We start from the raw sequence: 16565 nt of genomic DNA, 5'->3' as shown, positions 1-16565 counted from the left end.
TGCCTGGATTCCTACTTCCCAACACAACTGTTTAGGAGGCCTGGATCAGACATTCTTTCTAACCTATATGGGCCAGGAGAGACAAGTGTGGCAGATAAGCTACTTCAGCACCCACACTTCCAGTTGCCCCTTCTTTGCACCAGTGCGAGGAGCATGGTTTCCCTTATATCCCAGTCCAAATGAAGCACCTCATAGGGTCAACTCGGGGACAAGAAGCCATTGCACCTAGACAAACTGAAAAACTGAATAGTTTGACTGTAACAAAGTGGTCCATAAGAAGTCCCCATGGTACCTAGCATGCAGTTTCACTTCACATATCCTGGAAAGACACTCTAAGAAGAAAAGCAGAATTAATACAAAAGCTTGAGACGGCAGGGTGATAGGCAGGCCAGGCTTGGCCTCACCCAAGCAGCACACACACAGCCACAGGAATTTCTGCCTCAGCAACCCATCTAAAACAGTCACACACAAATCCATATTCATGGACGAAAGATACCTGAGCAAAGGCTCTATTAAGCCAGCCAGAAATGGGTTAAGATTTTAGGTAAAGAAAACCAGAAAACACACGCACACTGTCCCTCAGAAGTCTCACCATTAGAGGGTAAATTACTGAGAATTAACTTCTGAACAGACTCACATAACTATTCTACACAGGTGGCTCAAGTCTTGCTAAAGGTACAATTGATATTACAGAAGAGATAGGCCTGCTGGTCTTGAGCTACACAGAAAAACCTCTGCACTGCTGTGTTTATAAGCTCGGAGCACTATCCTTCTGTGCAAGGGAGCACTCCACATCTAAGAGGATCACAATTAATCGCCCAGATAGTACTTGGGTGTCAGGCAAAGCAATTAACTTTGAATCAGGGAGAGGGCCAGCAGACTGACACAAGACAGCTTTTGACTCCAAGGAAGGAAGATTCAGAAATAGGTGGGGAAATGCAGAAGCAAAGCCAAAACACAAGCTGCATCTTTTCTTACTTTAAAATTACCATCAGCAGACACAAAAGAAAGCAAAACAACAACAGAGCTTGACATAAAAATTATGCCTTCAAACAACAGCTTTTTCAGAAGTGCACACACACTGTTGAACTTGATAGTGTTTTGTTTACCCTTGCTAGTAAAACTGCAGACAGAGGTCAGGAAAGGAAGGAAGCCCTAAACCTGCAGGACAGTAAGATGTACAGAGGTAATCACATAGAGCATACAGGTGTAGACAACAATTGGGCCTGGCCCAAAGTTAGATTTCAAGATAAATAGTACCTTCTCGTCCAAGCTTTTGAAGAATTTAGTAAAGTACATTCCCACTCACTAAAAGAGAAGTTGACATTATTTGTGTAATGCTCTACTCAATGTGTGCCCAGATTCCTGCTATATGCACCAATAATTTTTTCTAGGAACTTCCCAGTCAATCATTAAAAGAGAAAGGATGTACATCCCATGCCCTATTTCTCCTTCTACCCAAGAACTACATACAATGCAAAACCAGACCCCAGCATTCAGCTCGAAATACTACCACAGTGATTTAATTCCTGGGCTAAAACATCATGAATGCCTATGCAGGACATTTAGTCTTTTCCACCCCTTTTTGCAAGATCCTGAAATTGCCCAGGTGGCTCTGGATTTCCAAACTGTTCCGATATGAATCGGACTAGTGACGTCAGCAGAGCCTATGATTAATGCAGGAGCAGGGAGTCTACAAGTCAAAAGACTTAGCTGAACTCCACAGTGAATAAAACCAGATTTACCTTTTCCCCTCAGGCAGATTCCCCATTCCTGTGCTCACATAGCTACTATGACCTCAACAGTCCAAGAATCAAGGACCCATGAACAAACAAAAAAAGGTCACTTATATGCAAACATTTGCTGAAGTGCATGCTTAACGTACACACAGGTTTAGTCTTAACCAGTACTTCCTCCATGCTCACCGTGTTCTAGTTCATCTATTACCACACTGCCTTTCTCAGATGTTAGACTCCCCCCAGGATCAATCATAGCTCCAACCAACAATCCTAAAAAATCAACTAACCGAATGAAGAGAACAAGCACTTAGTGGCAAATCCCTTCAATTTTACCTCCTTAACTTCACAGATTAAACAAAACTTCCTAGGTGGGCAGCTACAAACAGAAAAATAAGTTCAAAATAACAGACAAAGTAAGTCCTAATACAGCTAGGAACGACAAACACGGCACATTGACCTAAACCTTAAATCACACAAAAAATACTCTAAGCAGCAGTGGTTTTCTCCTACTATCACACGTTGGACAAGAAGATTCCAGAGAAGTACTAGCTCCAACTCAAGGCATCTGACTTTGGGATCCTGATATACCATCCTCCATCAACTATATCAGAACTCAGGCTCCCAACTCTCCTTGTTTCCAGCTGTGCTCCAGTTAGGTGCTCAAACAGGCAGAAAAAACATCCCCTGCCTACAACACCTCATGTAGGCTCTGTGCTTTAGTTATCTTTATGGACTTCTGAAGTTGCTCCAGCCGTCATAGTTTTCATCAACATATTTAGTTATCTACCCCTTTTCCTACAAAAAGCTCAGGAATAAGTAATTTATTAAGGATATATATTCTCTTCAATACACAACTTTTGCTTCCAGCTCTCTCTGGACACCTTTAATTCTTCAATAATTCTCTGACAGTTTTTGCTGTTGAATGGCAGAATGTGAAGCCTATGCTACAATTGCCAGTTCAGCAACACAAGAGAAAACTGCAACATGCTCAGAAGTTAGATGATCCTGAGGCTAAAGACAACTAACTCTGCCTTAAAGAAATTACTGAATCCTGACTGCCTATCCATTTCTGAATATTCAGCTGAAGAGACAGTAAATCAACAACCGTATTTTCCCCAGGTTAAGTACTGCCAATTCCTCCAGGATTAGAGCTGTAAAAAAGTAATGGGCCATACACCGTTTGAATCTTTCACAGTATTGGTTAAAAAAAAAAAACCACAGAATCACAGATGACTATCAAGTATTGTAGTACTATTAGATGCTCTGGATAAGAATCAATGGTAATTCATGGAAGGAAAAACGGAAAGACAGGAGCAGGTGCTCCTTGTTTCCACCAGCTGGTCGGGTCTCGCTTTGGAGGCTGAACTGCATAGCAGGGCACTCCTGCTCCTCTGGGCACAGCACTCTGCTCTGGTGCTGCACTAGGGAAAAGGAGGAACACCTGGAGCTCTGCTCCTCCCTCACCCCTGCAAGTGGGACACGTGCTACAGCAGGACCTGGCTGAACTGCAGAAGGCAGTTCAGAGCAGGACATGAATCAAGATTACTACTATTGTTTTCAAACACTACCAAAACCTAACTTTTTTTTTTATTATAATAAATGTGATCGATAGCTTAGGAATGATGGCACTTCTCCGATAGTAATGTATGAGCCATAACAACACAAAGTCATTTAATGACACTTAAGGTCACTTTCATGTTTTTATGACTGTGTCAGCATGAAGAAAAGACGACAGTCAGAAAGGAACAGACTGGTGGGGAAAAAAAAAAAAAACCCAACCCAAAAGTCCTACATCCATCTATTCATTAAGGGTGCAATCAGTTCAAGATGGATTTGAATTTCAAATCGCTGCTGACCTCAAGTAGGCCTAAGTTCAAAGTTCTTATTTGGTAAACCAAGAGTAGCAGTGCTAAAACTACAAAAATACACCTGGAAAACTATCAGACATTACTAAGCATAGTAGATTGTTCAAGGCTTTGTTGGGTTTCTATGTTGTTCTGGCACAAAACAAGTATTTGAGAGAAGGAATAGGAGAGAATTTCTTATAAGCAATCAGAAATTAAAGACCACCTTCCTTTAGCATATGCCAGTGATCACTTCAGTAAATGTTTTTCTCCAAGCAGCACTCCCTGGAACATGTTCCCAATTTACAAGACCACAAGCCCCACAGCACAGGCAATAAAATGTGTGTAACACCAGGCAAGTTCTTCTGCTCTCTCCAACTTGGAATGCATTCTCTTGGGTTTCCAGAGTGTGACAGGAAAGTAGAAGTACTGTGGCTAAACACAAAGACATCCCTAATACTTCCTTCCAGACGCTGGAAAATAATCTTCTTTTCCCAAAGTGATTACACCCATAGGCACATTAAAACTACAATTATTGGTTTTCCTTCCCTGAAAACTTGCAAGGGAAGCAACAGTGGAGAAAACCATGCTCATGAGGCTCCTGACCAAAAGAAATGGGAAACAGAAGGGCTGTTACTCCTTGCTTCTATCCAAGACAGAAAATATTAGCCTGCAGAAACTCCCATTTCTGGGAAAAGGCTGGAAAATTCTTGCCTTCAGGCTCCCACTTAGGGTATAGGTTTCTAAAGCTACCTAATTTTGTCTAGACTGTGAAAAGATGGGCATTTGCCAGGTGAATCTAATTTTGGATACATGTTTTTTTTTTACACAGCAAGTCCTCCACCATTTCTGGCATCTTCTGGTTCTGTGTCTATCGTCTGGGTATCAACAAACACCTCATTACTGCCTCAGAGACAACTGAGCGCGCAGCTGTATGTGCTTGGCTGGCTGTTGATTAGATTAGAGTGCTCCTCAATGCTACCAGTTGGCACGGCATGAAACCTGTGAAAACTCAGACCCTCCCAAAAACAGTGTTAAAAAGAGACCAGAAAGTTCTAGATTTGAGGGCTGAAGCAACTGCCTCCCACAGAAAGCCCGCTTCTCCCTGAAGACCATTCAGCATCACAGAATGCCCGTCAGCCCATGTACTAAAAACATCAGATAACACCGGCATTTTCCACATTGCCTGGAAACGGGGTTTTTTTGCCTTGAAATTGCCTCATCATTCAGGAACAGAAGTAGAATGTACCTGTTGATGTAAAACGCTCCCTAGTAAAGGACCAGTCCCAAGGCCGGTGCCAGGTGCTTCTTGAAAATGTCCGCTCTAATGAGAGCCAAGAAGGCTTTCAGATTAGCCACAGAGGGCAAACCTCCTTCAAAGAGCTGCTCTCTTGCTGAATTACACTGGAAAAATCAGGGAGAAGGGAAGAAAAATTCAAGTAGAGATGGTGGGGTGACAGATCCTGAATATACATAACTGGAAGATACATCTCCAGGGGAGGGAGAAGACGGTCCCTGAGGGACAACTGAAGGGGAAGCCCAAGGAAAAGAGTTGCACGTATCAATAAACATACACCTCTTTTTTTTTTTTTTTACAGCCACATAACTTCTTCAGTACCTGAGCCCACTAACACAACAGCCACACAAAGAGATGCTTAACTCTCAGGAAAGTCAACCCAGGAGCAATCCCTAGGGCAATTCAAACAAGGATTGGCTGCCTGAAAGGAACATAAGAAAGAAGTCCATGCACAACTGTAGAAGAGGCAGGTAGCCTTGCTAGTTAGCCAAATAAGAGACCAAACCAAGCAGGAGGCAGAAATACATTTGCTAACACCGTGGCTGAAAGCATGCCATGGCCTATCCACAGCCAGCCAGACATGGGGGGGGCTCCGAGGTCACAGCATGACATTTCCTCCACAGGCAGCACATCTGAGAGGCACTTGTAAAGGAAGAAAGGACAGAGTTTCTGAGCTAAGAAACGCAACTTCAGTGACTGGGTACATAAACAGCTAAAATGGGAAACCACCTACGAAAAATTCACCTTCAGACTGGCATTTGCTTTGAATAAATCCTTAATAAAACCACACGTCTAAAACCTCCAACAAAACTGAGGAGGATCAAAAGTGGAAGGAACAGGAACACGTGTTTTTTAAAGCTTCCTTTCTTCAATTACCATAAGAAAAACACCTTTTAGAAGGGTTTGCATTCAAGTTGTATCATAGGGCCTACAGAAAGATAGTTTAGCTAAGGTAGTGAAATGACTACACACTCATCCAAAGCTATGTTGAGCTACATCTTTACAACATAGTTAATAACTGCTTCTCTTGCTATTTGTTCCAGGCATAATCATTGCAGAAAGAAACCAAAGGAAGACCTCTGCTCCCCTGATTTTCAGCAGTCACTGGTTTTAGACTTTCAGCAGCTGCAATGACTCTACCAACCAACCCAGCCTCTTCACAAGCTTCACACCAGTAATACTGACTGTACAGGTCAGATGCAAAACCTCTATTCTTCACCAGTGAAGACCCATAAAACAACCCTGCAGACAAAGCTATCCCTCAGGGCCATTATACTTCTGTGGCACCAGCATGAAACAGAGCCACAGTTGTCCAGTTTGAGTCCATCCACCTTCAGTAGAAATCATAGATTTTGAGGACTTCCATAGGATATGCAACCCAAAAGCTTACCATACTTTCACGGAATAATCCCTACGATTCCTAAAAGACTACATTTTAAAAGAAATTAATGTCTTTCGAAATACAATGCATTCTATAAAAACCCACTAAAGAGCATAGACCTGCTACAATTAATTATCTTGACTACTAAGATAAGGAAAAAGCACAATTAGAAAACTCCTTCTTGTGAGCGTCTACTTTCAGTGGTTTTACTTTTTTAATTGCTTATCAGGATACAATTGGCAAAGTACATATACTAGTATGCTCCGAATAAAATCTGAGCGCATATTCTGACAGTGCACAGCAGAAGATGGTAGCTAGCACTCCGAATCTGCTGCTTGGACTGTCCTCAGATGTCCTGCCTTATGCCTCCGTGGATGGGTCTGGTACAAGCTTCAGCTTAAGTCACTCAAATCCAAGAGCTCCAGCTGAATGATTTACTGACTTTAACATCGTGGTAAGAGGATGCCACTGGGCTCTTGCTCCTGTAGCAAACAAAGCATTTGGAAAATAAGCCCACCTATGGTGCCCACATCAATTTTTCAAAATAGGTAAGAAACCACTTGTGCTTAACACTGCAAGCTTCCTTCAAGCTGCCTTTTTTATATGGAGTAGGAGGACCACACAAATTTCGATTTTACATCACATATGAACTGGGTGCATTGTATTTTTTCCAAAATGAAATAAAATACTTCAAATATAACAGGAATTATGTTTTGATAGAACAGTTTGACCAAGTACAGGGAAAAAGATAAGATTCCCATGTTTTGGAGACAGAAAATATATTTCAAGTTTTATGAGCTATGGGATTATTTTTTAAACAGCAGCAGCAGAGCAAAATGCCCAAAACAAAACACACACACACAAAAAGGAAACACCACCCTTATGACTTACAGTTTCCAGAAGAATCAAATGTCCAAAAATTCTCTTAGATATAACTATGTGTGCTTAATACTTAACACTGTTCTGAAACGGTCACTAAATATTTGCCAAAGGCAGCAATATTTTTGTATAAATTGCTGATCTTTTGATATTACACCATCAGACAAAACAGTAACCGAGTTAGTGCTTGTTGATATGACGGTGAACTGAGCATAGCACTCTGTATCCTGTCCAATGCACACAAAAATCAGAGGACTTCAAAAGATAATGCTTTTCATCTTAATGTACTCCCAGTACCCTGCAAGATCGCAGCTCCAGTCAGAAGCTAACATATCCTCCCAGCTGCTTCTGCACAAGAACAGATTAAGCTCTTAAAATGCAGAGATCCAACCCCAAATGAACACAGGAATGTCAGTAGCTGTAAATCCTAGAAACCTGGGTGAGCACCTCTGGTCAGTGGCAGTACAAGAGTCAATTCCAACAATGTAGCTATTTGTCTCTTCAGTCCCCTCCATCTCTACAGCAAGCTTATACTAACAAACCACTGCCTCTGGAGGAAACAACAGCCTATGAATCTCTGGATTGAAAATTACAAGCATCTGCCAGAAGCAGCGCAGCATATTTGGGGGCCGAGAGTGACTTTCACCTCCAAAATGCACTAAGCTGTAGGACGCTCATTTATAAAAACAGACTGAAGCTTCAGAGCCTCCCATGGGATGTTGGGAAGAGGAGATTAATCTGGAGTTTTTTCCAAGATAATACACAGCACCTGAAAAAGCTCCACAGTACACTAAAACAAAAAAAAAAAACAACCAGCACACGCATCCTCATCTTTAGTAAACAACAGGTCTTGCCAGTTATTTTCCAATACTTTCACAGCATACATGGTAGTCCAGCTGATACGGTGGACCTTCACTCTAAAGATAATTCAGAGCTGATGCTACATGATGCAAGTCCTTTGGACAAATTTGGTTACTTTTATTATTTGCTGCTGGACCTTACTGTCAGTAGAAGCCAGTCCCACCAGGGGATCCTGAAACCATATGCCAGCGCTTTTCACTCCTGCCTAATTCTGTATACAATCTTCTTTCCTCTGCTCAGAATAAGACCTACATATGCAGTAAAAAGATGCTACCAGGAACACTACATACACCACTTTCAAATACAGCCTTTAAAAAAAAAAAAACAAAAAAAACCACACACTACAGACATTTTGAGTACAAAGCAAGCACTGACAGTAGGCTCACACTGTGAAGATACATCACGTACCAGCAAAGACAGGGGTCAGAGAGAAGACAAGGCACCTAACCAGTCAGGTTTCCTTTGCATTGCAGACCTAGTAACAGAGTGCATGCACACACAGCAGTCCTAAGAAGTAACTCTGCTTTCACAAGGGCTTGGGTAGTGTGCGCATTAAGTAACACCTAAGCCACACACTGAGCAAGAAACCAAAACACTGAAGACCTGATCATTATTTGAGCACCATCTATTCTGCATGCTGAACAAAACAGGATAATCTAATCATCCACGTAATAACTGTACATTAAGATATCAACTGCGCGAGCAAGCTTAATTCTGTCACTTCCTGAACCCTGCATAGCTCAAACAGCTTTCCTTCCACAGCTGGTACATAAAATTTTCTTGAAAAAGTAATCTGAACAGCACACCACCTGAAACATCATGCCAACACCCATGTACATCACCTGTGGGCTTAAAAACTTCACCATCCTCAGATGGCCGAAGGATAAACTGCTCCCATAGCAGACTGGTGAGCTATTGAAGCACATCCAGCCAATGGGTTCAGACAACAAAGTGATTGTAAAATTAGGACATTGACTGATTACAGTCTAAAAAATAAGTGACTTTGCAAACAGCTATTTATTATTATCCTTTCTAGTCTTTATTAGATTAGTCCCAGTGTCTACTCTATGCTCACTCTCCACCTCCCTTCTCATGGCAGCAGGTTTTCAGCAGAATTAGCTCTCATCTACAGCCATGCCTAGCTCAGACCTTCGGTGGTTCAGTTCTGGCCTGTGCTCAGGCTTGGGTATGACAGACCAAAGACGAGCCAAGGGAAGACTACAGCAGCCAACACAAGGCAAACCTATGCTGACCCTCAGTCCTGGACCAAATGTGGTCGATCACCCTTCAGCAACAAGCTAAGGCCTTTAGCATTACCAGATGCAAAAGATCCAAACGTGCTTTGTACCAGTGACATTCTTCCAAGCTAAGCTCATACAAAGCGCTACCGAGCACATGCAATCCAATTTCCTAAACGTCTGAATTTTGCCCATATTTGCTGTAATGAATATCTTTCCAAGTGTTGCATTCCTGACATCAGGCTCAGCCAAATTCCGAAAGAGCCAGGGACATCAGAGCTGCTCGGGAAGGGGCAGGCGTGGGGGAAGGAACAATGGCCATAACCTTGTTCTTAAGCTATTCTGTCTGAAGTTGTCATGAACTATGTATTTAGAAAATCAGACCTGAAAACATCTAAGCATATTCTAAGCTCATGCTGAACGTGGTTTCCCTTTTTTCGCATTCCCTATATTTTGTACTTACACTGGGGGGGAGGGAGGAAAAGAGGAACATAACTGTTTCCAACTATAAAAATCCGTTCAACATTTGCAGTAAAAGAGGACTTGGGCTTATGCTGGAGAGGTGGTCTTTATTGTCCAGAAACACCTCCTTCTGTAATTGCTGAGGAGAAAAGGAGAGTTTTTCCATCTCAAAACAGCTCTATGGAAAATGATAAGAAAGGGACAAAACAGATAAGCAAGAGATGTTCATCGTTTCAGCATATATCCGGTGGGTTTCATCCCTGAAAGTTTAATTGTAGCCCTTTATAAATCAGAGTCACAAGAAAAATGGCCATTTTCTCACACAGACACAATTAACACAGATCCACCCCGTACCAGCAAGGGCGGAATGAAATCCCATAGCTAACCACCACCGCATCTGCTTTCACAGCACCACAGTACCGCCCATTAACATGGTAATTCATTTATTAAATGCAAGCAAACACATATTTCTGGAGCAGATCTCTTGATGTGCAATTGGCAGAGAGCTACAGGGAGAAGACCTCAAAGGTGTATAAAATTATACACAGTTAAAGATTTTTTTTATTGGTTTGCAGATAGAAAAGCATTTTATAACACTATGCCATTGCACCTTTACATTTCAGCAGTTCACACTGTCACTGAAGCATCACTTTACCGAACGACCTCCTTACACCAGTGCTAGAAGTTCTTGCTCACTGTGGGCAGCAAAATGATAGTCAGAGGGCTCCAAGAGAAGAAAGGGAAGAAACTGGTTAAAAGTTCCACCAATTTCTAATGCCTTCATAGAATTATCTAGGCTCCCTCTGGTGGGGGATTTAAGGCAGACTTTGTTACAGTTTGGTGTATGAGAATAGTTTTGAACCACATCATCTTTTTCTTTTGTAAAATAAACCTTGTTAAGATTGGATTCTGCAATCCTTGGAGTCTCTTGTGATGCTTCAGTCACAGTATTTTAAGGTAATGCTTTGTTTCTGGCCATAAGCTCCATCACATAAAGAGCAGCAACCTTTGATAAAAAGGAGAAAATACCCTATTTTTAAAATGTGAGTCAGTGGCTTTGTACTCTAAAATCCTCAGAACATTTCTCCATCCTTACTTCAGCCCTCCAGAGCCTCAGCAGAACCACCATCCCTGTCCCTGATGCGGAAAGAGGCCAAAGAGAGATCTCCCTCCCCAGACTACACAAGAGATCTACAGCTGTACAAAAGAACTACCCCCAGCACCCGATTTCCATTTCTGTGGCTTACATATTACTAAATCCCAAGTCTCATATCCCACCAACAATGCCAGTGTCATTTATTTTCACCACCGTAAGACAATTCCAGTGTGCTTATGTATCTCTCTACAAGACAACACATGCACACAAGAGTCAAGCCAGCCACCCCTTTCCTCTCTCTTCCCCCTGAAGTTGTTGATGTAACCAATTATGGTCAACAAGGAACATGAGAAGCTTTACAAACACAAGACGACGTCAAGTTTGATATTTTTAGTATCTACCACTAAACATATGTACTACATATTGCCATCAAAATACTTCTTCTGTCGCTTTATAGTAAAATTTAAGTTTTTTTCTCTTCTAAACATAGTAACAAATGTTATCAACATTCTGCAGGCTGAAGTCTTGATTGAAAAAAAAAATAAACGCAGAGAGGTAGCATTTAAAAATTAGGAAAAACCCACCCAACTCGATATAGGAAAACAGCAACCTGAAAAAGATGTCCCTCACTGTACAGGAAAACCAGCGTAAGCTCTTTCAAGGATGGAGTCAATTTTATCTCCGACAGCCCTTACTGTGACTCACTAACTTTTTTTCCTTAATAAGACCACGAATTGCATCACAGCAAGCGTGTCTAAAACGAGCCAGAGAATTCAAAAAATTATTCAATGGCTAAGAAATAGAACTTTGCTACGTAGAGGAAAACAAGTCTAATTCTCAATTTGTCCTCATGCTTTTAGAAAGGAAGGCTTGCAAGATTATAGTAAGAAATATTTGCCTTTTCTTCTTTCTTTCCTTTTTTCTTTATAGATACTGTGGTCCAAGGACTCTGAATAACCTCATACAGCCTATCCTGGACGACAAGTATAACTCATTACTATCTGACAGATGGCAGCTGAAGAGCAACCAAAATTCTGGGGATATCTGGGATACAGTTGGCACCGAAACTAGTCTCAAAGGTTAGAGGAACCGTTCCTCATCACTTCGTGTTCTTTGGGACAACTATAAAGTTTTACCACAACCTACCGTTCGCAAGTTATGCAACACATATAGGAAGGCAGCTTAAGAGCAGTAATTCCCGTTCAGTTCTGCAGGAGGCTATTAATGAAACCCAAAGCAAGCCTCATCTCATTTGACCAGAGAGATTACTACCTTATTTTGTCCCGAAAGCATTCCTTTCGGGCCCAGTGAAAAGCAAAGCTGTGCAGGGAAGCAGGAGAGAGTTATTTACAGTTCAGGAAGACGGGCACGATCCCCTCCCGGCTCCTGAGCTCCCAGAACCCCCTCCCAACGCCGCGTGTACCCTGCGCGCTGTCGACACCGCGAGCCCGCTCCCCCCCGCGCGGCCACCAGCCAGCGCTCCCCGGGCGGGCCGGCACTGCAGCGCCCGTGGGGGGCCGGAGAGGCAGGCAAGCCCGCCCGCTCCCCACGGCGCCAGCGGACCCCTCTCCCGACGCCGCTCGGTTACGCCTTTCCCTCGACAGCAGCCAGGCACTTGACCCCGGGGCCGGCGCCCGCCTCCCGCCTGCGGGCTGCCCGACGGAAAGGGGCCGCGGACGCGCTTTCAGGCTCGGGCTAAACCCGCCCCCGGGGGCGGCTTTCTCCCCCGCCGGGGCAAGAGCCGGGGTCCTCCCGGGGCCGGGGCTGCAGCAGCCGGGAGGGGAGCCCGGCGGGGCGGCGCGGCACTCACCGATGCCGAGCCCCACCACCACGCGTCCCCCCAGCAGGGTCTCCTTGTCGCGGGCGGCGGCCAGCACGCCGGCCCCCGCCGTGAAGAGGCCGCTGGCCAGCAGGATGCAGGGCCGCCGGCCGCACAGCCCGTTGAGGACGCCGCCGGCCAGGGCGGAGAGGGCGGCGGCGCCCACCGTGCTGGAGACGAGCAGCTCCTGCCAGAGGGCGTCCAGGTTGAGCTCTCTCTTGAGGAGCAGCAGGGCCCCCGACACCACGCCGGTGTCGTAGCCGAAGAGGAAGCCCCCCAGGGCGGAGAAGACCGACACCACGTAGACGAAGCCGGGGGTCTCGTCCTGCTGGAACTGCCGCCGCGCCGCCCGCTCCAGCTCGCCGCCCGACGCCGCGCTGTTGAGGCTTGAGCACGACTCGGCGGCGATGAGGCTCCTCTCGCCCGCCGCCGCCGCCGCGCCCGAGCCGGCGGACCCGTCCGCCTGCCGCCGCCGCTTCTCGCCCATCAGGTTGCTCAGGCTCCGCAGCGTGTACTCCACATTGTCGCTGGCCTTGCGGGACATGGGACGGCCGCGGCAGCTCCTGCCCCAGCCGGGGGAGGGCAGGCGGCTGAGGCGGGCGGCTGCCGGGCGACTCTGGCTACGGCGGCGGAGCGGCGGCTGCCGCTGCTGTTGCTGCTGCTGCTACTGCTGCTGCTGCTGGCGCCGCCTGTCCTCGCCCCGCCCGCCCGTCTCGGGCCGCGCTCAGCCGGGTCGCATAGTCCCCCCCCGCACGCCACCGGACAGACTTGAGGGGAAGTTGCCCGCCGCGGCCGCCGCTCCCAGCGCCAGGCGGAGCGGGAGGCGGAGGCGGGCGGGGACGGCGCCGGACGCCAGGGGGCGGGACCGATCAGCCCCGCCCCGCCCCGCCCCCCCGTGGCGCGCACGACTGCGCAGGTGCAGCCCGCCGCGCCTGCGCACTGAGCGCCGCGCCGAGGCCGGCGCCGCCCGGGGTCCCCGGCGGGAGGAGCGGGCGGGCGCCCCGCAAGCCCGGGGTAGCTCACCCAGCCCGCCGCGGTGCTGGGGCTCGGCTGGGGGGTGCCGCTGCCGTCGGGCGTGCTGCGCCTTGGCCAAGCGGCTGACGTACCCCCGAATCGCGGCTGACTTCCTAGCGGGGTGCCTTGCACGGGGGCGGCGTTTGCGGTGTTCTGCGTGCCCGGTGGCAAAAAAAGGGGAAATTTCGACCGGTTGTTGGGAGAGGGACCGGTTTGTTAGCGTATGGAAGAAGGGTTTGCCGCTTGTTCTCACGCTTATGCTTCAAGCGGGACTAAGCGTTTCCATGGTTCCATCTTTAAGCATTTTTGCAGGGATTTTCGCCGGGGCGCAGAGGAAGAGGCGGTGCGGGCCGGGCGCGGGGCTCCCGCCGGGGGAGCCCCCCAAGGCGGGCAGCCAGCGGAGGGAGGATTTCGGTGGGTGATGGGAGCGGTTGTTCCCGGCCCACACCTTGTGAGCAGTGCCAGCCACAGCCACGTGAATTTAAATATTACGAGAGGGAGCAAAGTCCAACGTGGACACCTCTGCGGCGGTTTGCCTCTGCCTCACAGCAAGCTGTGCAACGCTGATACCGTGGTCCAGATAACACCGACTGAATAAAACAGCGAGCAGAGGTTACTGAAGTGAACGGTAGTAACAATTGTTTATGTAGTTAATCGAGTTAGTGATAGATGTGTCAGTGGATTGATGCGTACAACAGGGCAGCTTCCATGCACGGGCATGTGAAAAGCCTGAACTAGGTAAGAATTAAACACATGTTAACATTCAGTTGTTTTTAATCACGCTTTGGGTAACACGGTATGATTGGCGCAGAGCATTCCTTCCTCTTGTACAGACGGTTAGGGGCCCGCTCAGCACTAGAGCGAGAAGCCCTTCCCAGTTGTACCATCAGAAATGAAGCTATGTGCCACAAGAAGCTGTCCCCTCGGGTCCGGCAGCTCTCCCCGAGCAGACTGGCTTACATTACAATGCTGTCAGGAGAGAGACTGTAATATTCCAGAAGTCTCCAGACTTGCCCAACAAGCTCAGCACTCAATGCTTTTTGTATGTAAGCCCCAAATAAAAAACATGGGACACCGCATTAAAATCACACCAAATCCGTAGCCTCCTAGAAGGAATGCTTTCACAGAATTTTGTCACAATAGCTGGGTGTCACAAAAACCACCTGTCTTAACAGCCATCTCAGAAGCTGGAGGCATTCTGTATATTACAGTTAATAGAAGTTCAAGATAGCTAACAAAAGTTGGGGGCTTTTTTATTCTATCGCTGGCCCAACAGTCACAGACATAATTTCTCATCAGATCATGCTCTCAAGCTAATCTCTTAAAAGGATTCCCTGGAACACAACAAAGAAGTTCAGCTGCAGGACACGCTACAGGGAAGACTGACTTCATGAGAAAGAGGGAGGAATCGGTTGGTTTGTGTGTGGATTTGTGTTACCATGATCATCTCCATAGTACTGGATTTCATTCATGATAAGAGCTGACTTATAAATGATTTCACAGTAATGAAAGACATAGTAGGTATGATTAGTAATCTAAGACAGGGGACGGGGGGTCAGATCCAAAGAAGGATTTGGGTGGATTTTAGGTATTATGTTATGCTTTCAAGAGATTAAATGTTTAACTGAAGCACTGTTTAGATTTGCAGCATTGCCTCATTCTCTCCTTTAAGGTATGTTTGCACAATTGTTTGCCAGGTAATGTTGTGAGCTAGATCAAAGAACTGGTCCAGCTTTAAGAAACTCAATTTTTTTGTGTTTCAGCAGAGAGCAGGAAAAATTGCAAGATTTTCCTGCTTTTATATTGTTGATGCATGGCATACTTCAGAAAACGTCTTCCAGAAAAATGCTGAGCGCATGTGCCCAGAACTCCCCAAGACCTGAACAGCCTGGAGTTAGCGCCTGTCTCTGTTGGCACTCAGAGACATGTGGACAAGTACCTAAGTCTCCTGGGGACTTCAGTCCAGCCAAGGTGCAGTGAGATGCTGTAGGTCTTTTGTGTGATAGCCTAATGGTTGATAGCCTCACCCAGGAGGTGCGAGACCCAAATCACAGATTTGCTTCAGCCCAGGAGAATTTAAATCTCTCTCACCTCTCAAGAAGATTGTAGGTTAAGTGGGGAAAAGATGGAATCTTAAAGGAAATAGGGTTGATGTGCAGACAAGAATGTGAGAGTCATGGGGCTAGATGGACAGAGAGGCTAAAAAGGATCTGACTCTGTGGGAGAAGAAGCTCCAGCCTTGTCAGTGATGGTTGTATTCTTTACAAGAAATCGTGGTTGAATTAGTAGAGAATAATACAGGGATCAAATCCCCGAATCAATAATTCTTCCCATCTCAGTCGGTGCTGTGGGGGTGGGCGTGAGGGCTTTAGCCTCATGTGAACTTTAGCACTACAGTGTGCAACCTCTTGTGTTTTTAGGTTTCTAAACTAATTTCTTGTTCGTTATGTTATGGTGCCTTAACCTCTCATAAGGAACCTGCTCTGATACTCGTATTATTTTGCCACAAGCGAAGTTGCTGTGTAAGTTGAGAAATAGCACTGTGCTGGGCTGAGGGAAATCACCTAGCTAAATGTGCAAAAAAGATCAGCAAATATGGTTTATAATAGCAGCTTATATAACGTCTGAAGCCTTGGGAAAGCACTGATAGTGATGCCAAAATCTTTTCTAACAAGTTAAGTTGCATGCTGTTCTTGAGGTTCAGGAACTTTTCTCTACACAGAACTATACATTATCAGTACGCCAAGGAATACAGTTAGGTGCCACTTTATATGAAAAGTATTTTTTACCTTTGACAAGACACAAACCCTGATCCTGTATCACACCAATTTGTTGAGTTTGCAAATATGTATTGGTAATATAAGGTTGAGGGTATAAGGAACACTCTAGTTTAAAAAAGAAAAAAAGGAACTGTAAATAGGAATTTAACACGAGG

General features: G+C 45.7%; 1 protein-coding gene and 1 long non-coding RNA gene across 3 annotated transcripts in view; one reads left to right on the top strand and one right to left on the bottom strand.

The window, feature by feature from the left end:
• The window catches only part of SLC2A13 (solute carrier family 2 member 13), a 169320-nt gene extending 155885 nt beyond the window's left edge, over positions 1-13435 (bottom strand). Inside the window, exon 1 of one of the 2 annotated variants that reach the window (XM_055808994.1) lies at positions 12608-13435. In XM_055808994.1, the coding sequence (XP_055664969.1) occupies positions 12608-13160 (553 nt within the window). In that variant the 5' untranslated portion in view covers positions 13161-13435. The remainder of the gene's footprint in view (positions 1-12607) is intronic. The other variant, XM_055808993.1, reaches the window with a different exon arrangement.
• Positions 13436-13632: 197 nt separating this feature from the next.
• Positions 13633-15143, top strand: LOC114013535 (uncharacterized). The gene is made up of 2 exons (XR_003556572.2): positions 13633-14368; positions 14959-15143. It is a non-coding gene; the product is annotated as an uncharacterized LOC114013535 (long non-coding RNA).
• The last annotated feature ends 1422 nt before the right edge of the window (positions 15144-16565 follow it).

The sequence above is a fragment of the Falco peregrinus genome, chromosome 6, assembly GCF_023634155.1.
Source record: "Falco peregrinus isolate bFalPer1 chromosome 6, bFalPer1.pri, whole genome shotgun sequence".
NCBI lineage: Eukaryota > Metazoa > Chordata > Aves > Falconiformes > Falconidae > Falco > Falco peregrinus.
This window is presented reverse-complemented; position numbering and strand designations above follow the sequence as displayed.